The 25,015-nt window shown below is 40.1% G+C and overlaps 1 protein-coding gene across 2 annotated transcripts in view; it reads left to right on the top strand.

The window, feature by feature from the left end:
• pkhd1l1.1 (PKHD1 like 1, tandem duplicate 1) overlaps positions 1-25,015 on the top strand; it is a 44,817-nt gene that overhangs the window by 7,076 nt on the left and 12,726 nt on the right. For both annotated transcript variants that reach the window (XM_014339612.2, XM_005940926.3), the window contains exons 16-49: positions 93-252; positions 988-1,123; positions 1,243-1,386; positions 1,511-1,665; positions 1,871-1,981; positions 2,123-2,272; positions 2,356-2,480; positions 2,581-2,744; positions 2,944-3,113; positions 5,938-6,070; positions 6,664-6,818; positions 7,584-7,706; positions 7,945-8,050; positions 8,769-8,876; positions 8,989-9,150; positions 9,227-9,348; positions 10,285-10,417; positions 11,240-11,432; positions 13,017-13,159; positions 13,338-13,442; positions 13,702-13,887; positions 14,561-14,734; positions 14,822-15,024; positions 16,734-17,706; positions 18,006-18,254; positions 18,894-19,043; positions 20,085-20,259; positions 20,746-20,902; positions 21,027-21,183; positions 21,370-21,579; positions 22,152-22,281; positions 23,052-23,293; positions 23,489-23,625; positions 23,729-24,758. In XM_014339612.2, the coding sequence (XP_014195098.1) occupies positions 93-252; positions 988-1,123; positions 1,243-1,386; positions 1,511-1,665; positions 1,871-1,981; positions 2,123-2,272; positions 2,356-2,480; positions 2,581-2,744; positions 2,944-3,113; positions 5,938-6,070; positions 6,664-6,818; positions 7,584-7,706; positions 7,945-8,050; positions 8,769-8,876; positions 8,989-9,150; positions 9,227-9,348; positions 10,285-10,417; positions 11,240-11,432; positions 13,017-13,159; positions 13,338-13,442; positions 13,702-13,887; positions 14,561-14,734; positions 14,822-15,024; positions 16,734-17,706; positions 18,006-18,254; positions 18,894-19,043; positions 20,085-20,259; positions 20,746-20,902; positions 21,027-21,183; positions 21,370-21,579; positions 22,152-22,281; positions 23,052-23,293; positions 23,489-23,625; positions 23,729-24,758 (6,971 nt within the window). The remainder of the gene's footprint in view (positions 1-92; positions 253-987; positions 1,124-1,242; positions 1,387-1,510; positions 1,666-1,870; positions 1,982-2,122; positions 2,273-2,355; positions 2,481-2,580; positions 2,745-2,943; positions 3,114-5,937; positions 6,071-6,663; positions 6,819-7,583; positions 7,707-7,944; positions 8,051-8,768; positions 8,877-8,988; positions 9,151-9,226; positions 9,349-10,284; positions 10,418-11,239; positions 11,433-13,016; positions 13,160-13,337; positions 13,443-13,701; positions 13,888-14,560; positions 14,735-14,821; positions 15,025-16,733; positions 17,707-18,005; positions 18,255-18,893; positions 19,044-20,084; positions 20,260-20,745; positions 20,903-21,026; positions 21,184-21,369; positions 21,580-22,151; positions 22,282-23,051; positions 23,294-23,488; positions 23,626-23,728; positions 24,759-25,015) is intronic.

The following is a 25,015-nucleotide window of genomic DNA, read 5'->3' as shown; positions in this document are numbered from 1 at the left end:
GCCTGCAGCTTTATTTACCCCAAATCATTCATCCAAAGTATACCAAAGATTTTATAGGCATACCTAAAATAACTATAAATGTTTTGTTTTAGGTATTACATGGAAATTCTTCAACAGGAATATGGCGGTGCAGCTACCATAAACTTGGGATTGTTCCAAGGGGAGAGTTCCTACACAGAAGACCAGACAGATGATGCTGTCAATGAAGTCCAGGACATTGGTGCTGATTACGACGTGTTTGATGAGGAGCAGGTACAGCACGTGGTAGCTACACCTTTCAGAGGTGTCATACGCCCTTACCTAAGCCTGATATCAGACTAGTGTATATAGTAATGTACTGTAGGTATGACGTTGCAACACTGTTTGTAATGCTTTAAAGTTACAGGTGACAGTGAAGGTTGCTCATTATTTGTTGTTCTAGCTATATCAATAGTTGTCTAATGGAAGCATAGTCTAAGCTACTTCCAGCTATTTTATTAGAAATAAATCAAATGACCAATATATTCACACAGCTAAATATAATAAAGTTCTGCTGAGTCCAATATATTTTCATGGGTGTGATGAAGACCACTCAGAATGCTTCAAAATGTCTTCAAACTATATGTTTTGGTATTTTATTTGCCTGGAAGACCTCTAATGGCAGAAATGCTGTGAATGTACAACTCATCCAAAAATATCTGCAAGTCCTCCAAAAGATGTAGTCGGACGTTTGGGTAAATAAACAGGAGCATGTTTGGTTAGTTAGCTTAGAAATAAAAAAAATAGAAAGATGAGATACAGTAACATGCTACAGGTTTGAGCATTAAATAGTGTTACTATATCCCCCTCTGTTGGACAGAGCTAGGCTAGGTTTGCTCCTGTTTTGCAAAAGTTGCAAAGTGCATGGGAACACCTCTGATCTTGAATTGGATAAGCTGAAGAAAATGGATGGAATGATGTTTTTCATAGCTTTGTGCCTCATTTCTGCACATTTTCACTGTTAACCAGGTGGTTACCTTTGACATGTGGCCCGCCAATGTGGCTGGAGTCAAGGAAGTCCAGAACGTGACTGTGAGCAGCAGCTGTTCTGACGCACTCTGTAGTAGCGCCTTCTTCAGCCTCGGCTATGGACGTGCCATGACTGGTAATGTGAAAAACACTGAGTAAACTTGGATTTGGCAGCCACAAAAAAACTTGCATATCTTGGTCCAATTTGATGGAACCCCAAAATACACGTTGTTTCTTCATCTTTGCCTCGTTTAGCACCGATCCCAGTCAGCGCTTCAGCAGCTGAGGTAGAAACAGCCTTGAACGGCCTGTGGTCCATCAAACCTGACACGGTCATGGTCACCAAACAACAAAGCAGCGAAGGGTCTCACTTTATAGTCACTTTCAATTCTGACAGAGGTATGAAGAACCAAAGTGAGGCGGATGCATAAAATAATTAAAAAGAGTAAGCTTGTGTTGAGCTTTGCAACGGACTTTTTTTGTTGGGTGTTAAATTTGTGCGTTTTGCTCTCTTGGCTTGTAGGTGACTTTGAACCTCTTCACTTTGAGGTTTTTGGTTTGGACACCAACATCACTGTTGCTGAGGTTACCAAGGGGAGGGGCAACATGAAAACCTTCACTCTGCTCTGGGGAGGAATCCCTACAAAGCCCATCGCCTTCAATGCATCCAAATCTGAGGTCTGTATTGTAAAAAAAAAAAAAAGAGTCCAGTGACCGTCTCAAGTTTAGCTTGTTTTTTTTTCTTGTCATATTATTCACAGACTGATTAGGATGAAGATTGTTGCTGAAAATAACTATCAAAGATCCTGCAAAAACTGAATTTTTACAGTTTTGTTAAAGGTGTGATGTCTTGAGGTAACTAATGCCCAGCTTGTGTGAACAGGTTCAGTCGGCTCTGGAAGACCTGATGAAAGCAGAGTGTCCGGGGGAGATCTTGACTTTTGAAGGCACTGATGTGAAATACTTCAAAGACTTTGAAAATGACAATTCGCAGGTTTGTGGGGACAAATAAAAATACTAAAACAGAAAAGAAATGTCTGTAAGTCTGAAACAGAAAACTGTGAGAAATGATTTCTTAAATTTTTAGAGAATTTGATTGTGGATTCTCAGTTTTCTGCTTTTTTCCATTCATCAGTTCAATATTGCAAACGAAGGGACGCCTGTAGATCACTCTGGATTCTGTGGCCGGTGGTCGCTGAAAAACGCCGAGATCCTTTTCAAGGACAGCTACACAACAGAGTCTGGAGATACATATGGACCGGTTTCATTGGACAAGCACCCAATGGTAAAATCAATCATTTATGTATTTATTGTTGATGGCATTGTGCAGCTACCTTTTTCACAAATATTCATTTAATTTTCTTCCAGCTTTGCTTTGCATACAAGGGAATGTTGAAAGATGAAGTTGGAATGAGGTTCACTTACCAGGACAGCAAAGGCAAAACGCTAACACTCACAACAAAGATCAACACTATCTTCAACAAGGGCTCCAAGTCAGTGCTAAGTCCTAAAAGTGCTTTTGATTTATCCAAAATGTGCAAAGATACTAATTACATATCGGTGCAGCGTGTAAATAAGATATTTTCTTCACAGATGGAGTTACAAATGCATGAATCTGCAAAGTTCTCTGCAGACACAATACATTGGGAGCAGATACAGTCTGCTTGAGTTCTACCTGTACAAGGATACTTCTGGTGAAGATTTCTACATAGATGTCGTTCATATTGGAAAGATGGCCACTGCAATTGATGAAAATGGTACAGAGTTGGATAGTACTTATTGTTTAATTGTACAGACAGTATATTCTGCTTTATGTTGTTACATATTTCTATCCTACCGTTTTGCAGAATACCTTTAAATGTATAGCTTTGATGCCTGTACAGGGAGTCTTAAACACTTGTTTTCTCCCTAATTAAATATTGATAAACTTAATTTTCCTCATTTTTTATTGCACAGCTGTTCCTAACAAGAGGAGGCCCGCTCCTTTTGAGGATTCTGGTCGGTCCTTCGAGTTGATCTCCGTCAGCAAACATGCATCATCTGCTTCACGGATCAGCTATGAGATCAAAGCCACACCTCTAGACTGTGCATTTGATTTTCCACTGCTAGGCATTGGCTTCCTGCAGGTAGGATTTAGATGTGTTAATTTAGATGTGTAAAATAGAAATACTGAATAAGAAGTCATTAGATTTCTGGAAATCACAAATGTAACGTCGGTTCAGTTCAGGTTGGCTTCGTTGTTAAAAGTCAGCAGACTAGACTAGAAGACTAGAAGCTTAGGTTTAGCAAGCTAACCTACATTCTTAATGCAACTGGGAAATTTTCAGGCCTTTTATTGTGGCTATCAAGGCAAAGATTTTGATTTCTGACTTCTTGTTATTGTTCAAAAAAGGAGATAAATCTAAACTACATTTTCACCAAGTATTAGTTATCTGATGCACTTTGGCAAATGTCTTTTTGACTCTGCGCTTAGACTTTTTACCTGCATCCAAACAACGCCTGTTAAGATGTGATTGCTTAATAGAAACTATGCTACAAACAGAAAACCAAAAAGCACAGGTTATATACATCATGTCTTGTCCCTGTCCTACAATGCTGTACATATCCAAGTGCAGAATCTGAATTTGTTTTCTTGGTCTGCAAATAATGAGAACAATTTTTGGCCGTTGAAATCCTAACTTTTTGTTAAAAAATATATATATATATTGTGTTGCTAAAATTAAACGGGAGAAGAAGGGGCTTTCCCAGTCACGCCAGTACTGTGGGATCTTATTAGAGTAACCGTATGAGTTTAGGCTTGTTGGCTTGTGTTTCTTGGAAAACAAATCCACACAAAGAAAGGACAGAGGCTAAAAATAAAGCCTGCATTCCTGTGCTATTGTGTTACGGTGTCTACGGATTGTCTCAATAAAACAAACCAAAAGATGATAAAGGAAGAGTAAGTAGATATAAAGTTTCAAAATTGCCTCAGTAACAGTATTTTGAAACCAGATGTCCTGCTTAAGAGATTAGTGTTGCCTCAGCAATGTGAATGAAAGCAGTAGAAATGTACAGTGACCTGCAGCCACGCGTGCGATATAAGTTACAGTACAGAGAGGCACCTTAATGATCCTGTATGCGTGTCATGCCTCCACCTGCTCTACAGTCATTATTTGGCTAACAAATTAAAGCAGAAGCAGCACCAAAGCATAATGTCAGCTATTTCAGTTAAAGCTGACATTAATCTTTGCGCAGTTTATGTGGGTTTTCTGCTTCATGTTGTTTTAACAGGTGTTCTTTTCCCATTTAAAATCCAGCTTTTAGAACCACATTTAGTATCAATAAGATGAAGGTTTTTTGTTTGCTTAGATGGCCCCACATTGGACTGTTATACAGAATAGTTCATGATCACCTCAAAGACTGCATGGCGCCCAGTCCTGTGGCTGCAAAACATGATCCCAAATCATCACCCCTCCACCAGTGTGCTTGAGAATTGGTATGGGGTGTTTGTACCCATCCAAAGAAGCCATACTTGTTTAGTCTTTTTTTAATAGTGCTGCCATGGAATGTAATATTTACCATGCCAACTGAGGTGTACTTCTTGGTTTTACTTTTTTAATACTTTTCTAAGCACTGCACAGTTGGACTGTGGTTTGAATTTGAATTCAATTCAATTCAATTCAGTTTTATTTATATAGCGCCAAATCACAACAAAAGTCGCTTCAAGGTGCTTCATAGATACAGAGAAAAACCCAACAATCATATGACCCCCTATGAGCAAGCACTTTGGCGACAGTGGGAAGGAAAAACTCCCTTTTAACAGGAAGAAACCTCCGGCAGAACCAGGCTCAGGGAGGGGCGGCCATCTGCTGCGACCGGTTGGGGTGAGAGAAGGAAGAAAGGATAAAGACATGCTGTGGAAGAGAGACAGAGGTTAATAACAGATATGATTCAATGCAGAGAGGTCTGTTAATACATAGTGAGTGAGAAAGGTGACTGGAAAGGAAAAACTCAATGCATCATGGGAATCCCCCGGCAGCCTACGTCTATTGCAGCATAACTAAGGGAGGATTCAGGGTCACCTGGTCCAGCCCTAACTATATGCTTTAGCAAAAATAAAGTTTTAAGCCTAATCTTGAAAGTAGAGATAGTGTCTGTCTCCTGAATCCAATTTGAATTTGGGAAGATTTTGGAATTGTGTTAACACGTACCTGAATGCCACAGACTGACAAAACCTTTAAGATAAGATAAGATAAGATAAGAAGAACTTTATTTATCCTGAGGGAAATTCTTTCATCATAAATATACAGAGGAGGTCACACTTGTTGATGATCAGTTAATCAATGGATTTGATTAGCAGCATCTGGATGCTACTTACTATCTTATTTCCTTTGAAAACAGTGAGTGAAATTCTTGTGACAGGATGTATTTACAGAATAAAGCTAGTTTACGCTGCTCATTAACATAAGTAAAATGGTAAATGGTAAATGGCCTGTATTTTATATAGCGCTTTACTAGTCCCTAAGGACACCAAAGCGCTTTACATATCCAGTCATCCACCCATTCACACACACATTCACACACTGGTGATGGCAAGCTACATTGTAGCCACAGCCACCCTGGGGCGCACTGACAGAGGCGAGGCTGCCGGACACTGGCGCCACCGGGCCCTCTGACCACCACCAGTAGGCAACGGGTGAAGTATCTTGCCCGAGGACAAGTAAAGTAAATGCAGAAAAGTTAAAAAACAGCATACATGATATTGCCATTTGAACCAAACATACAATATAATGAGCACAACATCCAGAGAGTCCTTTAAACACTGTCCCACAATGAGCTTAAAGTGATTCCACTCATGATCCATTTTCTGTTGATAAAAAAGGCCTTAAACCTGGCACACACTTTACAACCAGGATTAAGAAGCCAAATCGAAATGTGTTGATATTTTTTTCTCTCCACTGTCTTTTGAAGATGTCCAACAACAGTGAGGATGCGGCTGAGTTTAAAGAAGGAGCTACCACAGTGACCATCGCCCGCCCTCACCGAGCCTCCCCTCCTCTGAACGGCACTTTTGATGCGATGATTTATGGTGGTCGAGCTGAAGGTAGCGCTGACAGACATTAGTAGAATTTGCATTGCCTTGCCTGCCTTGCCTTGCCTGCATCTGCGGTGTTCCACAGATAGGATTATCCAAATGGTTCAATTCTGTGTGACCTATAACTAATTACTGACTTCCACGCTGCTCATATGCCATTGTTGCCATTGTGAATGATGACAGGTTGACATTAATCCAAAGTAAATGCACAAAAGCTCTTTTTAAAAGTTTACAAAGCTTCTGAAGGCTCAAAGAGAAAGAAACAGGGAGCTGAAGCTTCAGGTAGTGTTAGCTCTGTAACGTTATGTCTGCGTCTCTGAGGTTCACAGATGAAAAACTAATGACTTATGGTGTTTATTCTTAGATTAACGTTAGATTAAAAACATAGCACTCTAGAATCAATACATCTGCTATAGCTTCAGTTATTACTTTACCACTTTTCCACTTTGAATTCTGCTTTGAGTGTTTCTGTGATATATAAAATAGTGAAGTACTGCAGCTTCAAGAGGGGAAACCTAATAGATGTGGTACAAATATCATTCATTTTGGGATATCTTTACACGGCTATCATTAAAAATGACAAAACAAGTCCTTGGTTTTAGGTTTATCTGTGGACATCAGTGAGGAGGACCTGAAGTATGCCCTGGAGGGAATTGCAGGGATGGGCCAGGTCACCGTCCAAAAGTCTGGAACCTGCAGACGTCCCCAGTGGAGCGTTAAGTGGCTCACAAAGCCAGGAGACCAACCTCTGATCCAGGTCTGACTCCACCGCATCCTGTTGTGTTTGTGTTCCTTTATGTCTTTGCTCTTTTACCCTTTCTCTATTAAAATGTAAATTTCATTTCCCATCAAATGTATACGTTTGATAGGAAAGGCTACTTTTTCTCTAATAAAGAAAACCGCATGAAAGACCAAAACTGCCAAAATCGAGAATAAATAGAAATAAATGAAGATCTCCATCAATAACATAGTATTAAAGATGAATGTAGACTTTGTGTATAGTGACTTTTTTCTGCTAGATTAGCTAACAGCTTCATTTCTGTAATGATCTCCTGACTCAAAGTAGTCATGTGCTCTGTGACCCCAAAACACTGAATTACAGTCTGCTCATTTGCATTTTTTAAAGCAGAAAATGCATAAATAAATACAATTTGTGAAATATGCTACAGAAAATTAAATAAAAAGAAATGAACACCATATTAGCTAAATGAGGCGCTAATAGAAGTAAAATTAATGAATGATAAAATGTTAATAAATATTAATTTATGTCACAGTTTTAAAATTTTAAACTTGGTATATTTCATTATTACATTTTATATTTTCTGGTGCATTCACTGACGTGACTTTTTGATTTTGGCACTTTTCTACAAATGTTGCTTAAAATTACTATTGTGATACAACATTAGATACGTGGAAATATCCATATTAGTAACAAAAGCTTCAATGACATGAATCAGTCATAACAACATGTACATAAAAGGTATAAACATACATCATACATTGTGATTTTCACTCGCTACAGTTCGATTACTCGTCAGTTGTCGGGGAAAATGTCATTATTTCGGCCACGGAAACACGAAAGGGAGGTCTGTGGATTCGAAGCCTGACAGGAGACTTTTTCCGAGTGTGGGAAAACAAACCACAGGTACGTCTGCGAATCAAAAAGCCTCCAGGCCAGGTGGTTTTAAGTTTCAAGTTATGTGTGTCCAACCGTCTGCTATAGCTACAGCTAATCTGTTAATGTGTTTTTGTTAGCGTGCATCCTGTAGAGCAAGTTTTGTTTTTTCTGTTTGCATAAAGCTGATGTATTGTTATATTCCGTGACTGCAGGCAGCATGTTTGACAGCAGTCTTTAATAACTGTTTCGTTATGACCGCTCCCAGGTGGAGGTTCAAATCAACGGCATCCCATCAAAGTGTTCTGGTGACTGCGGCTTTATATGGTCCGAAGAGAAAACTCCAGTCGTGACAGGAATCAGCCCTTCGCAAGGTGTTCAGTTCATCACCAAGTTACTGTTACCTGCTGTACTTTGTAACTTTAGTTCCTTTGACTCTGATCTCTTTGCACATTTAACTTTAAAATTTTTTTTAATTTGTCCCGTTTGTAGCAACTGAAAATAAAATAAATTCATAATTATAATAAAGGTCAATCAAATGGACCAATATGGCAAGGCCATGATGATCCACTTGGTAAAATAAATCCGCTTGGCATCTTTCTTGGCCTTAAGACAACAATTCTGATGGCTAAAGATCCAAACGGGACACAAAAACAAAAAAACAAACAAACAAACAAAAAAAATTAATTTTGTTTTAAAGTAATAAAATAAAAATGATAGTTATGATTAATAAAGAATACATTAATTATAGAATAGATGCACAGAAATGACACAGTGAGTCAGAACTAATGTGAAGCTTAAAAAGCTGGTGAGTCTGGATTTAAAAGCTGTTTGTGATGCAGTTGAACTTATCTGAAAATGGAGACAGTTGTGGAGTTTAGGAGCTCCAGCTTTGAACAAAACGCCCACTAGTGAAGGGTTTGTTATCCAAAACTTGTCAATCAACACCAGTTTTTGACAGTATTCGTATAAAGCCTGTTGTCAGTCTCATATTATTTGATCAAGTCCAGGAAGTTTTGTAAATTATGCCGTGTGTTTTTATGCCGTACTGTATGGTGAAGGCAGCTTATATAATTTAATATAATGTTTCAGGTTCTAATGGTCTGGGGACTCTCTTAACTGTCACTGGGACTGGCTTCAGCAGTGAAAATGCTTCCATCATGGTGGGAAAGGCCAGGTGCCACGTTGAAGCAACCACAGGTGAGTAGAGTTATTTTTGAGAAGTGAACATTTTACTCTAGGTTCTCGTTAAGATAACTCAGACGATACTTGTCTCCAGGAGACTAACTATAATGTGGGAAATATATTTCAGCTACCACTCAAGTATGCAGACTTGGCAGCACCAGTGCCGGCACCTACCCAGTGTTAGTAAGCTTCCCCTCTCTGGGCGATTCACGCTTTTCAGACAGCAACCTCCTCTTTACCTACCAGCTCATCGTGTCTTCTTTCGTCCCGCTCTCTGGAAGCGTTGCAGGTACAACCACGATCCTCTATGTGAGCCATGAAACACCTAATTCTGCGAGACAATTATTGTTTTATTTTTTCCTCAGGAGGGACTCTGCTGACAGTGAGAGGCTTTGGCTTCAGCCAGAACGCTACAGTTACTGTTGGCAGTGCAGAGTGCACACTGATTGATTCAACTGACACTGAACTGAAATGCAGAACACCAGCAGTAAGTCCCCACACTGCAAACTCATTTTTTATACACAGTGTTTACCTGTAATAGCATGCAAATAAAATAGCTGTCGTGTAGTGTGCTGAGAACTGAGTAAAAAGTACATGAGCAGAAAACAAGAAGAATGCAAACTGGAAAATCCAGAGTTGGTAGAAATTAGTCAAATGATTTCATATAATTTCATATTTAATTATCCAATCCAATATCCAGATCTGTAGTTACATTGCATTATTTAAAAAAGACTGTAACACTTTTTTAGGTACACTAAGAATCTAAATTGAATGTGAGTACTTGCTGGATCATGCATAGTAATTACAAGACATAATAAAATAAAAACAAATATAAAAAGCTTGAAGCTTTCTTAGGATGTTTTAAAAATGTTTATATATCAGTGATTTTTTTTATTTTTTTTTTGTTGAAGTTAATCCAGCAATGAGAACTGAAATTTAAACTCAGGCTTTAGCCACTGACGTATTAAGTGACTTACAAAATTTCTCTACGGTCAAGTAAATGCATTGGAGTCGCTATTAACTTGTTCTTTTCACTAATTTTCCTATTAAAACTATTTCAAATGACACTTTGCATGGCTACTATAATATATATAGCATATGTATCATTGTGTTAATTTTTGTAGTCAGTCAGACGTCACTAACTACTGCAGTCCTTTCTTGTGATGTAGCGTACTGACAAAACTGTTAAATGCATTAACACAACAGAATATTTGAGTAACATTTGTTATAAAGAAATAAGTTCATACTACGTTCACCACCAGACCATTGGTCATATCAGACAGAGTATGCCCAGAAATGACATAGTTAGTTATATAGTCTTGTCATAATAAAACTTACATAACTTAATGTTATGTAACATTATATTATTTCCCGTCTTTAGCTCTGAATAAGGTACTTACTTTTATTAAAATGCTTATTTCAGGGAGCTGTGGGATCACAGACGGTCACGGTGTTGTTGGGAAACATGAGTCAGACGGCCATCAGCTCCTTCACCTACGATAATAACCTCACCCCACAGATCACAGGCCTGAATCCCCTGACCACCACTGTGATTGGTAAGCAGCTCCTTTTTTATGCTGAATGGAGCTGTTGTGTTTATGCATCAAATAACCTTTAACACAACTATAGAGATTGTATGATTCATTTAAGTAAAGATTAATGAGTTTAATGAGGATGAAGGTGGGTTTTGTCCTTTAAAGGTTACTTTCAGTCCTAACTGTTTGCTTCCCCTTTGTGCTTGAAAAGAAAAGGATTCAGTGTTTCTTTATTGAATTTCAAGCCTCTTCATACACAAAGTAAACCACATATAGGCACAGTGCATTTGTTATTATTCAGTTAGTGCTATGAAAACAGTGAATCCAGAAAATATTGAAGGCTTATGTATTTTTGTCAGTAACTTTTACACAGGACAGGTTACATCACATGAAATGTGTCCTTGAATATATGAACACAATGTATTTTAATGGCAGAGAGAGCCAAAATGTTGACGTGTGCTGTCTGGGCTTTGTTGCTCAGAGCTGGCATGTTTCTGACCTGTCAACAGCAGCTGAAAGCGTGTGTAGAAACCTCAATTGTTATAGTCTTGAGTTGTGTAATGCTGATTTGCAGGTTTACCCAGTTTTAGCCTTTTAAAGCTTTCTTAAGCTTGAGAATCTTGGCTCAGGGGGCTAGCATGGCTTACCGTCTAATTATACTAAACAACTAGGAAGAAATGACGCTAAAAGAATTTCTATTGATCTGCAGAACAACCCGTGACATTCATGACATACAATGAGAGCCAACGAGGTGACAAGTGCCAGTCATCTTGGCACTTTAATGACAGAGGCTGCTACGTTGGAAAAATGAGTTGGCATACTTGTTTGTCTTTCTTTGTGCAGGCCACCGAGTTCTCACCATCCAAGGTTTGAACCTCGGGCAGCAAGACAATGACAGCATCGTGCTTGTAGGAAGGAGGGAATGTGTCACTTTGCTTTGGACGGAAGCAAACATCACCTGTCTTCTCCCTGTGCTGCCACCTGGCATGCATGAGGTGGACGTACAGGTTGGGAACAATGGCTACCCCCAGACGAGGTACAGCGTCTGTCAAAGATACACTGAGTGATTTGGAAGTACTATCACGGGTTCATCTTTCGCGTGCAAAAAATGAAAGACTGCTGAATTGTTTTCTCACGTGTCAGATGGGCCCAGGCGCATTCTGTGAGGGTCAGATACAAACATTGTTTTATATTTGTTTTTTCAGTCAATATACACTGTATAGACTGCACCAAGGTTCCTGACACTAGAGTTTGATCCCTTCAAAGGAGTAGAAAATAAATAGGACAACAATAAACAAATAATATGATAATAAATACACAAAAAGTGGAGCATGGTTTATTGCAGACAGAGACAGGATTTGGGGTTGATTTGAAAATGTGATTAAAATCGAATTAAATAAATAAATATCGCTTTCTAGATATATCTATATCTATCTATGTATATACAGTGGGACTCACGGGAGTTACGTTCTAAAAAAAAAAACCTGCGATAGGTGAAATCTGCGAAGTAGCCAACTTTATTTTTTACAATTATTGTAGATGTTTTAAGGCTGTAAAACCCCTCACTACACACTTTATACACTTTTCTCTCTTGTTTAAACACTCTCAAGGTTCAAGCCTTTGTAGAAAAATAAGCCCAGTATTATCGAATGAAACCAAAGGCACCCGCGGTTGCCTTTGACGGTGCAAAACGTTTCAGTGTTGTGTTTGTTGGGGAGAAGACTTAAAAACATGCAGTACAGCACTTCAGAGTCACACTGCGGGCGATCCAAGATTTATGTAAATTTGCTTAACGCAATTATTTACGAAGCTTAACGCATTCTGTACTGTACAGGAGATATGGCACGAGATTGACTAAAAATGGTCTACAGCCAATCAGGACGCAGAACACAATGCGCTGTAAAAAATAAAAATAAAAATACAACATAAAAAAAGCATGCAAAATTGCGCAAAAATAAATAAATCCGCAAAACAGCGAGTCCGCAAAAGGTGAACCGCGTTATAGCGAGGGACCACTGTACATAGATCATAGACAGATAGATGAATTTATCTAAAAGCAGATATCAAGTTCTGTTAAGTGCATCTTCCCAGTGAAAAGCTTTTGCTACTCAAAAATAGACTCGACTTTCTTGGAATATTTAATAAAGATCAGTAATTTCTTTCTCTACCTGCCCAAAAGATCTTCTCTCCATGAAATGGTGCCATGTATTTGTATTCCCACCATTATTCATGAGGACAATGAAGGAAATTCTTAAGGGTATTTTTTTTTTCAGTTAAAATGTACAACAAATGATGTAGAAAACATCATTTGTTGTACATTTTTTCTTTGGAATGATTTTTTGACCCAAATCATTCCAAAGAACTTCTTGGAGCAAATGCTGCCATCTTATTTCAAAGCTTTATCTGAATGATCTTTGATTTCAGTGGTCACCGGGGCATACAAACTGCATGTACAGAATCATTTGTCAAAAAGTGATTAAAAATTTGGTCGAAATTATCCTAAAGTTAGGTTTTAATAAGATGCCATAGATACCAAAACAAATGACACAGTTTAAGATTAATTCTCATAAGTCTATTATTAATGCCTTTACCTTAGCTGGTCTGTTTTTTTGTTTTACAGCAATGGTGTAAACACGACCATTGAGTACATCCTGGAAGTCTACAGCGTCTCGCCGTTGTTCGGTTCTTTGATGGGAGGAACCGAGCTGACCGTTTCTGGCTCTGGGTTCAGCAGCAACGTATCTGACAACACTGTGTCTGTTGGTAAGCAACATGTGATCCAGTCGTAATTATGCCAACCGTGTGTTTTACTAGCAAATATATTTAAGCAATTTATATGAATGGAAGTTAATGATGGTGCAAAAGCTTGCAAATATTTAAAAACGGTGTAACAGAGCTGCATCACTGATCTCCTTCATGTTTTCTGTTTGCGTTGTGACAGGAAACGCTGCTTGTGAAGTGACGGCCGCCTCAGAGAATGAGCTGCAGTGTGTTGTGCAATCAGAGGAGAAGACCCACATCGTTACCAACCAGGGATTCGATCGCGGTAGTTTTATGTTTCTGTGCTTTGTGCAGCTGTCAAACTAAATCTGAGAAGCTGAAGTTGTGTACAACAGAAAGAGGATTAACTTACAGAAAACATACACCTGCGAGGAAGTTGTCGCCTGTAGTCTCTATGCAACTAAAATGCAACTGATTCACAAAGAAATGTCTCAGATTGTGTTAGATATCAGACACTTTAATCCATGTGTGTGTTTGTTGGTTCTTTGTGTAAGTCTTATTCAACGTAACCATGCGTTTTCCAGTTTATGGGCAGGGAAATGCGTGGAGTCCAGCCTCACTCACCGTATTCATTGGCGACACGGTAATGTGGCGTTGGGAGGCACCAGCCTTTCAGGAAGTTGGGTACCGGGTCTTCAGTGTTTCCAGCCCAAGCGGTACCTCTTATGAAGGAGGACCTTTCACCAGTGGAGAGACCAAAACTGCCCAAGGTAGAACCAGAGTCAGCTGTGCACAGATTTATGAAAAGCTTTTCCCTTCTTTATCTCCAATCACCAAAACAATCCACCATAACTTCAGTGTGTGATTTTGTTAATTAAGTTTGTGTTGCTATGGTTCTTCTTTGTTTCCCTTTAAATATTCAGATATAATCCTCCGGACTCTCATTTAAAGTTTTATTTTATCCCACATTGATCGCTGTGCTTCACCCTGTGTACACTGGACAACTGAAATTGTTTTATTTACTGGATTTAGGAAGTTCAAAACTTTGAATGGAATATTCCCGCCCAAAAAGGAAACAGTATTATAAACAAATAAAACAGTTTAATTTTCAGAAATCATTATAAAAAAGTAATAAACTCTGATTTGTACTTACTCCATGTTGATGATATTGAACTCTGGTTTATTGTTGCTGTGCTGCACACTGTAGCCGCTTGTAAAACATGACCTCATTACGTCTAGATTTCATGAGTTGTATATGAGAATGACTGGACACCTTTCATTTAGTGTATGTACAGCGATGTCATGATAAGCTTACACGTGTTGTGCATGAATGAGTGTGCTGTGTTACACCTTTCAACATGCGTGAGCCATACTGAACTAGATAAGCGCACAGCATCATGACTTGATGTGACGTCTTTACAATCTGGGTCTCGTGTCCCTCAGGATTTTTCAGCTACCGTTTCACCGCGCCCGGGGTTTATTACTACAGCAGTGGCTACATAGACAATGCCAACCTCAGACTCCTGCAGGGAGTCGTGAGAGTCCAGAGTCGGGAGGAAAAGAGCAGCGAGGTCTCTGTCCGAGTGAAGGGCATTGAGGCCAGACATGTGGCTGGAAGTAAGTTAATATAAGTGGATAAGAAGTTATGATTGATTTATCCAGTTCTAAGGTAAAATCAAAGGTAATGATCTCTACTTACTACAGGTTCACGTCGTGTCTCCAGAGCAGCGCCACAGTGCATTGCCTCCCCGCAGTGCCAACAGTCCAATCAGACTGATACACTTTCCCTTAGCACCTCCGCCTGCACCACTCCCATGGTTTACTCCATTTCTCCCAACCAGGGCTCATACCACAAAGCGATCCAGATCAAGGGCAAAAGCTTCAGCGACGTGGCCTGTGCTAACGAGGTTAGCAGAACTTTTTAAGACTGCATCATTGAATGAATTAAATGTAAAATATCTTCTTTGGTCAGTGATTGTCCTGCATATCCCTTCTTAAAGACCCATGTTATACATCAAAATACAACATTACTACATAACTTCGTTTTAGGATGCCGGAGAGAATATTCAGTATGACGTAAATGTTTGATATATAATATAGGTCAATAAAAAAACAACAGTACAGGCTGTGGCGCTCCCAGAATCTTTTGAATGGCCTGATTAAATTATTCAGCCTTTATTTAATAAAATGTCTGGAACATTAGAGTGGCAGTTCTATTCAGTCATTTCCATGGGATATTTTGTGCTATCCAGAGACAGACTGGATCAAGCATTCTGAGGAAAAGAAACTACAATTAAATTAAATGATTTGTTGATCTGAGTTTGATTTGACAGTTGAGATCTAAAAGTTGAGAACTAAAACTAATGGATAAACAGTAGAAACAGACAGCATTGCATGTGACTTAAAAAGATAAACAGTGGTCAAAAAATGGAAATAAATTGCTAGCTAATAAATTCTTACCTAATAGGCTGTTTAGAAAAGCATGCAGTTGACATTGTTAGCTAAGTGTACCAATAAAACATAGACTGTACATAAACAATGGGCTTGGCCACTGTGACTTCACATATTGCTTGGGATACTGAGTGTTTTCACCCAGCCCGTTCTCACCCCCGCAGCATAATATACAGACAATTTATACAGACCCGAGGTGTTCCTGAGGAACGCAAAGCTACGCGCCGGGTTACGGATGAAATCCAGTAGAATGACGCTCCCGCGGTAATACAGGTCCCAGCCATGTATTCCAGCCCTAACCCTAACCTTAACCAGCACTTTAATGACGTTAGATAATGTTTTCCAAAGCGATTTGAGTAAAACAAATGTACATGTGTAGATTCATTCCAACGGTTCTCATGTTTCCTCATTTTTCCAATCTCGTAATATAGGAACGTGTTGGGCACCCGGAAGTGTAATATATCAATGATTTGTCATCGTCATCGATATTTAGCATAAAATGTTACATTTTGGGAGTGAGAGCGTGTTGTTTCACCATTGTCGTGTGCAGAAAAAGCCATTAGTTAATGAGTTTGCCCAGGTTTCTGATGCAAACGAAAAACATTGAACTTCAATCAGCAACTCATCAGGGAAGTATTGGGGGGATTAGACTTCTATATATCCAAAAGTCATTTTGCAACCAGAGCTCTTGCCCCAACCCCTCTCGACACCATAAGATAGAATACAGACACAAGACACTTAAGCATTTGCACAAATAACATTGCTTCATTAAAGCATACTGGAAAGCTCGGTAGTTAGCTAAGATTTTGAAGAAAGTAGTAATTTAGATTAAACAAATGAACACTAACATTAGCTAATTGTATATTAAAAACAGGAGTGGTTTAAATGAAGTTGTAAGGATTTTGTGTCTGTAAGACCTTAATGCAATGTACTTAAATTAATAAAACACTTGTGTCATTATAATGAAAGCATTCAAGCACACATGCTTAGTCCTAAGCTTCAATTAACACATAGTTAATTTCATTGTACCATTTAGAAAAGTCATTTTAATCCTAAATCTCAGTTCTTTGACCAATAAATGTGTTGTCATTAACTGACTCGATTAGCCTTGATATAACTCTTGTTCAGACTTGTTACCCACAGTGGTGTGCTCTGTGTGCTGCAGGTGATGGTGGGAGATCAACCCTGTCAGGTGATCAACAGCTCCCAATCTGAGATTAACTGCCAGCTCAGTCCCAGCAGTGAACTTCCCATTGGCCTTGCTCTCCCTGTGGCCGTCAGAGTCAACAACCTAGGCAGCGCCGTCATCGCTGTGCCAAATGAGCTTGAGCGTCGCTTTGTGGTTCTCCCAGTGGTTGACTCAGTCTCGCCTCCTATTGGAAGCCCCACTGGCCACACTAGGCTCCTCATCCGCGGTTCTGGCTTCTCAGAGGGACTTGTAATTGTAGCCAGCGAGCTCTGTCGCATCCAGTCTCTTAATTACACTTCGATCATCTGCGACACGGCGCCTTCTCAGCCACACATCGGTGATGTCATCTTTTACATGGGCCAAATCCAAAGCGCCTGCCACTCAAACTGCTCCTTCCGCTACTCCTCGTCCGTCACTCCCACAGTTACCGGCATTTCCCCGGACAGCATTGATGATGTCACTACTGTGACCATCTCTGGCTCAGGGTTTGGCAGCAGTGTGGATGATGTGGCAGTTTTTGCTGGGTTGACAGAGCTAGAAGTAACCGCTGTGACCGACGGCAACATCAGCGCAAGAGTCAGCGCTCTGCCTGCAGGTGACCACTCAGTCAAAGTGATTGTGAGAAGCAAAGGCCTCGCTTCTGGTCAGGTCACCCTGAGCAGTAAGGCACAAGCAACCCTGAACCCCAACGTGGGCAGCCTGGCGGGAGGAACGCCACTTATCTTCACAGGAAATGGCTTCGCTCGAGGGAACACAAGCGTGATGGTCGGTAGGAAACCCTGCAAGATTCAGGAGGTGACGCCGGGTCGTCTTATCTGCCTGACGCCTCCTAACACTGTGGGGCTGGTGACCGTCATTTTGCAGGTCTTCTCTGTGCAGTATCCTCCTCTCAGCTTCACCTACTCCACCGCCCACACTCCTGTCATCAGCTCCATCAGCCCCACCACAGGTAACTATGATGACAGAAAGATAACAAGCAGAGGCTAATGCAGTTTCTGCAAGATGATTCAGTGAAATTAAGCAAAACAGAAGAACACAGAAAAAAGTCACTGAAATTTGGAAATTGGTTCAGTCTCATTTACCTTAATTTATCATTATTATTACTGAACAGATAAAATATTATTCCAGCTCATGACATTTACAGATTTATGTGTCATTCAGTACCGTAATATATGTATAAAGCAACAAGTCATATCTCAGATTCTTTATTTATACAGTTTCTTCATCTCCTCTGTTTATTTCCTGCAGGACCGAGCGGGTCCGTCATCACCCTGACAGGTTCAGGCTTCGGCAATGACTCTCAGCTCATCACCATCACCATAAATGGCGTCCCTTGCAATGTTTCCACGGTCTCCGACACACAGGTCCAGTTTGCCGCAGGAAGCAATCCAGGGGCGACATACCCAGTCATGCTGCATCACCAGGTCAAAGGTTATGCCCAGTCAGGAGCCGTGTTCACATATGAACTGACGCTCAGCAGTGTGCAGCCCAGTGAAGGTAAGCAATATTAAAACTCTCTGTTTATCTGCATTTTATTAAATCATGCTTATTGAAAAGTGCTATACAAATACAGGCCATTTACCATTTACCATATTGAGGGAAAGAAAAACAAGAAAACACAGACAGACCTAATCGTTAAATAAAAAAATAAAACCAGATCGTTTTTTTTCTGTAGATGCATAAATCCATATTTACTGGGGTTACTTAATTTGAAGAATATCTAACATTCCTCTTAACTTTTTTTGTATTGAATATAAAGCAATAAAGTAAACAGAATTAAGAAAACAGAACAAATGATGTCTCCAGGGAGAAAACCTGCTGTCGGGAATAACAATGTTGGATGCATTCAGAATTTTTGTGAGAGTCGCATCTGTCTGACGGTATAGAGTTAATTACATAAAAAAGGAAGAAATAATTATATTTTTCTGATAATTTTAATTATTTTTAAGTTGTTTATAAAAAGGAATCAAATAAAAGAAGAACTGATCATTTAAAAATCTTGTCTCAAAATACTTCACAGTTAAATAAACTGTGCAGCTTTTGTCTTTTTCTTTTATTCTTTCGTTTCTTTTGATCCTCTAATCAGTTTTTTATTAGCCTACTAAATTAGTTGTTTCACTTTAATCTGCCATTCAGGTAGTTTCGGTGGCGGTGCGCTGCTATCCATCCAGGGCTCTGGGTTTGATCCACTCAACTCCACTGTGCGGATCTGTGGGGAGGAATGCCAGGTTCACAGAGAAACATCCACATCCACCCATCTGTACTGCCAGTCTCCACCTCACAACAGTAAGTTTTACCTAAAGCAGATGATCATGCAGATGAAAAAAATCGCAATCACTAATATCACTAATAAAATGTGAGTTTTGAAAATGTGCATGCTGTGAAATGCAGCCATGGCATGCACAGCGATTGATTTCTAGGGTTATAAACGTTGCTATTATTACTGCTAAGTAATGCACTGCAGTGTACTTTGAACATTTCTTTCCATTAGTTGGAAAGAAGACACATTACCCCGACAGCACAGTAGTGTATCACACTCTGTGGCTAGTGTTAGGCATTATGTAGCAGAGATGTGGGTTTGCACATTGGGAAGAAGTCATTTCTACGTCGCATGGTGCTGCTTTGCCCATGTTCCACCTCTCTGTGAGCTGCATAGAGAGGGATTCATTAGCTTTAATGTAGCTTTCTCATCTAGAACACATTGGGGGTGACGCTTAACTCTGCTTAACCGATGAGGGATCTGGGCTAGCCTGTGAATCCTTGCTGGATGCGTGCCCTGGTCACAATTTAAACTCTGGTCTGTAGCTCCAAAAATGTTGAATTTAATGATTTTTACAGGAAAACTGATTGCTGATGGTATCCTGCTTCACAAAAAATTAAACTAAGATTGTTACAAATTAGAGATTGTGCAGTGTGAAAAGTCTGAGCAGCACTGTTACATTACCAAACAAAAAAGTTCACAACTCCTTCACTTCTAAAATCCAGATCCACAGCTTTAATAATATTAATAGCTGCTAAATGCAAAATAGTTAAAAAATATGTCCGTGACAAGCAAGATTTAATTTATTTTACCTTTTAAAGTACCATATGTGTTTTTAGGGACAAAAAAAATATTTATTATCACATCAGTAGCTGGTTTAAGACACCAACTGAATTCCCTAAAGGAGACAGACTGTGCTTACGAGGAATGCTGTCAGCCTTGTCACAGGGCAGAAAACGGTCACATTTGATAAGAAGATAACTTGATATGGATGATGAGAAGATTTTGTTGTTGCGTGATTTGTCTGTCTGTGTGTGTGACTCCGTGTGTGTCCTGTATCCTTGCAGGCACTCAGTCAGAGGTCAGCTGCGTTGTAGCCGTCATTAACCCACATGATGCGGTCAACGTGTCAAACGGCTTCACCTATAGATCTCAGCTGACTCCAGTGATCACTCAGGTTTCTCCTCGCAGAGGCGGCACTGCTGGAGGCACCCGGCTCACAATCACCGGCTCTGGTTTCAGGTACAGCAAAGGAAGAAAACATTTCACTCAATTGAGAGTGCATGGATCGGATCACTGATCAAGAATAAGTGCTCAGCCGACAAAAGATATCTGTTTTTGCTTTCACTTTCTCTGCTTGGGAACACGGGGATTACAATCCTGACTAATAGATTACAAATACTGCTTTTTGTTGAGCATGTTTGACACATAATGAACTGTATTAGTGTCTGCACACATATTCATTACCACTAAGGACCATAATTTTGTTTTTTTACACAGTCATCTGCCATCAGCTCTTTTTAAACAATGTAAAACTCACAAAAACGAGGTGCTGCCCCTCGGCTGGCTTCCAGAAGTTTCCGATTTGGATAACTGGGCAAAGTGGGAGTTGATCTTAAAGAAAGATTACTGAGGAGATCACTGAATAAAAAGAGAGTTACAAACCCATAATAGGTTTTCTTCAGTCTGTCTCTCTTGCTTGCGTTCACTCCCCCTCCCATATTACAGCACTGACATTAACGAGATCAACGTGACGATCGCAGAGTCCGTGTGTGACGTGCAGTCCGCCAACAGCACGCACATCATCTGCGTGACCAGCGCTCAGGGGCAATCTCAGGAAACCAAAGTCAGAGTCAACATCGGAAACCAAGGCATCGCCAAGATGGTGAGGTTGATTTGTTTGTGTTTAGTAAAGTTACGCTGCTTCAAAGGACGGAAACAGTGCTGTCTGACTGATTTTATTGTTTCTGATTACATATTTTCATCCAGTGTTTTTTGTTGTTCTTTAGGACAACGCAGATTTCTTTTACATTGACGTGTGGTCGTCCAAGTTCACGTGGGGAGGTCTGTCTCCACCAGAGGAGGGCACATTTGCTGTTATTACTAAAGGCCAGACCATCCTGCTGGACACCAACACACCTGTGCTCAAAATGCTGCTTATTCAAGGTGCAAAAATTACTTCTTAGTGTGTGTTTTTACATTCAGACATTGTGTAAAAAGTAAACTATGTTGGATGCAGTGTTTGTGAAAATGCAAAATTTGGAGAACTGTTGCAGAATAAGGTAAAATATTTTTTTAAAAATTGAACGAAATTCAAACTGTCAGAGAAACTCAAGTTCTTTTTGCGTTCAGGAGGGACGTTAGTGTTCGATGAAGCCGACATCGAGCTGCAGGCAGAAAACATACTGATCACCGACGGCGGTCGGCTCCAGATCGGACAGGAGGGAGCGCCGTTCCAACACAAAGCCATCATCACGCTTCACGGTCAACTGCGTTCACCTGAACTTCCTGTTTATGGAGCCAAGACACTGGCTGTCAGAGAGGGCGTGTTGGACCTCCATGGTATGCACACACAAATTTATATTCATAAACACACATAAGGTATAGATCAGGTATAAATCAAGTTCCACATCCTAATTTGTAGTTCTTACATTTTTTTAGGATCTTTTTTAAGATTGTTCTGTTTAAATGCAACAAAACACTCATTATGAGTTAATACAGATGTTACATTTTGTTTGTAATTCCACAGATTTTGTCACTCATTAAAATGAATAACCAAGTTGCATTTTAATATTGTTGTTTTCCTACATTTTTCTGAAGTAAATATTGAAATAAATACTTCTTTCACCCTTGAGGTGCACGATCGTATCATGTAAAGTCAGAAACAGAAGGCGTTCAGCAACAGAAACCTCAAATAGCTTTGACCCAATTATTTCAAAAACACGCATTGCATGTCATGTAATAATATCATGTAATAGTAAGCTGACAGCATTTTTAGGTCTTGGTGCTCAAGGTGATTATTGTCACCTCATCTGTTTCTAAGGAACCAGGATAATAATCAAACAATAAGCCCCAAAGTGGACCAGTTTTGTAATAGTTGCTCAAGTTTAAAATGACCTTTTTTATAAAATCAGGTATTCCTGTGCCGATCCCCTGGACCCACTTGGCCCAAACAGCAAACAGTGGCTCAAAAACATTGAACCTGATGAAGGCGGTGACGTGGAAAGTAGGAGATGAGATCGTTATTGCCACCACTGGACACAGGTACAGCTGAGGACTGATTCATAAAAGCATAAATCCAAGTTATTCATCTGAGCTATAAAGCCAAAACATGGGAACTACATGCATTTAATTGAAATGTTTAATTTACTGCGAAAAGAAATGGACAACAAAATGTAAAATTAAAGTGATTAGCAGCTGATATCATCTCAAGCCAAATTTTCAACTTTTTAAAATTTGTGTTAATAATCCTAAAATTATTTTTACAATTAAAAAAAGATCCAGTTGGAAAGAAAACTGGACTTTAATATACTTGTCTATTAAATTGGTCAAATATTTTAAATAAATGTGCTCATTTAGTTACCTAAAGATGTGGAATGTGGAGAAAAATGTGCAACATAACAGTATATTAAATAAATTGCAGCAATTAGCATTTTTGTTGCAGGATGCTAGTTAGCAGCTAATTGAATTAACATCTCTAGTTCCCTATATTTAAAAAACAGAACATGTTGTTCACTTTATTACTATAATGAATATGTGAAATAAGATTATGTAGTAAGCAAAGAACAGAATAAACTAGCCCTGCTGAAAGCTCAATCTTATGGTTTAGCTGAGTAGCAGTAGCTACCGCCGCTCCGATTCTCTGGTTTTGCTAACCTGGATAGCGGGGAAATGTGTGCCAGGAACTGCTGACAATCAAATGAATGGAGGATTAAAGATTACAAAACGTCACTGAAATACTGTTTTATGCATTCCAAAAAAAAGGTTTTAATAAATCTGCAGAAGGGGTAAAAATATATTTATTTATATTCCAGGCACAGTCAAGGAGAGAATGAGGTGAGGAGGATTGCCGCTGTGTCGGCTGATGGAATGACTCTCACCCTGACCGAACCGCTGAACTACACTCACCTCGGGGTGTCCGTGACGCTGCCTGATGGTACGGTGTTTGAGGGCAGAGCTGAGGTGGGGCTCCTCACCAGGAACATCGTCGTGCGAGGTTCACAGAATCAAGAATGGAATGACAAGGTTGAAGCCTGCCCGGGCGGCTTCAACACAGGTACTTAGTGATGGATAATGGTGGATGAGGATTTTCTTCAGACACATCAGATGGTTTTTTTTGTTATTGTCAGCCTTAAAGTAAAATATTTTTCTGTATATATAGCTTGAACCCTCCTCTGCTGTATCTGCATACTAATTCTGAGACAAGAGCAACACTGTATTTAATACATTTTTGCACTTCTGTGACCTTCAGGTGAGTTTACCACCCAGACATGTTTCCAAGGACGGTTTGGAGAGGAGGCCGGCAGCGATCAGTTTGGAGGTTGCATCATGTTCCACGCCCCCAGACCAAACGAGAATCTTGCGATTGGCCGATTGGAATATGTTGAGGTAAAATGTATTTTCATTCTCTAAACATTTCTATACTATAGTATCTTTTAAAATTATTATTAGTGTGTTAAAAGTTTGAAGTCTTTGTGCTGTTGTTCTGCAGGTTTTTCACGCCGGACAGGCCTTCAGGTTGGGACGTTATCCCATCCACTGGCATCTGATGGGAGACATCAATTACAAGTCGTACGTGAGGGGCTGTGCGATTCATCAGACCTTCAACAGGGCCGTAACAATCCACAACACCCACCGGCTTCTGGTGGAGCACAATGTGATCTACAACATCATGGGTGGGGCTTTCTTCATTGAGGACGGCATTGAGACACAGAACATCCTGCAGTACAACTTGGCTGTGTTTGTCAAACAAAGCACCAGCCTGCTAAATGATGACGTCACTCCCGCCGGCTACTGGGTCACAAATCCCAATAACATCATTCGCCACAATGCCGCTGCAGGGGGAACGCATTTTGGCTTCTGGTACCGCATGCATGACCGCCCTGATGGCCCTTCCTACAACCCAAACATCTGCCAGAAGAGAGTTCCCCTTGGTGAGTTTTATAACAACACTGTGCACTCTCAGGGCTGGTTTGGACTGTGGATCTTCCAAGACTTTTTCCCCATGAAGAACGGAGGGTGCCAGTCCTCGATCCCCGAGCCCGCTGTCTTCCGTTCTCTCACCACCTGGAACTGCGAAAAGGGTGCTGAGTGGGTCAATGTAGGCGCCGTGCAGTTCAAAAACTTTCTCATGGTCAACAATGAGAAAGCAGGCATCGAAGCCAAGCGTATCGTTCAATGGGCTGTGAAGGGCTTTGGAGAAGACGGCGGGGCGACGGTGTCCAATAGCACCTTAGTGGGTCACGTGGACGAGCTCGGACTAGGCAGCGACTTCTGCACGCACCGCGGCGTCATCCTGCCTTTCGACGACGGCATGAGCGTCATTAACAGCAAGTTCATCAACTTCAACCGCAGCTCCTGCGCAACCGTCGGGGTAACCTCGATCGACGGGGTGTGTGTGGAGCTCTGTGGTGGCTGGGCTGCCAGGTTCAGTGGCATCCAGTACATGAACTCACCCAACAAGGCCGGCTTCAGGTGGGAGCATGAAGTGCAGCTGGTGGACACTGATGGCTCCCTCACAGGTAATCTTTAGTGATTTTATTTTCTCACCATTTTCTCTCTTATATGTGTATAAAGGTTCAGTTTGTTATGTAAACGTAATGCAAGCCTTCCAAGAATCATGTTGAATTAATCTTTTCAGAAATTCTATTTATTCAAACATTCTGCTACTTTTTCATTATGCATTAAATAATCAGCCAAAGCTAAGTAGTGTACTTGTTTAAGGAAATTTTAAGCATCACCTTAATGCTTAATACACTTCTGCTCCTCTATTAGGAAT

The sequence above is a fragment of the Haplochromis burtoni genome, unplaced genomic scaffold, assembly GCF_018398535.1.
Source record: "Haplochromis burtoni strain Fernald_Lab_line unplaced genomic scaffold, NCSU_Asbu1 Contig_171, whole genome shotgun sequence".
NCBI lineage: Eukaryota > Metazoa > Chordata > Actinopteri > Cichliformes > Cichlidae > Haplochromis > Haplochromis burtoni.
The sequence above is the reverse complement of the archived record's forward strand: the minus strand, read 5'-3'. Positions and strand labels throughout refer to the sequence as shown.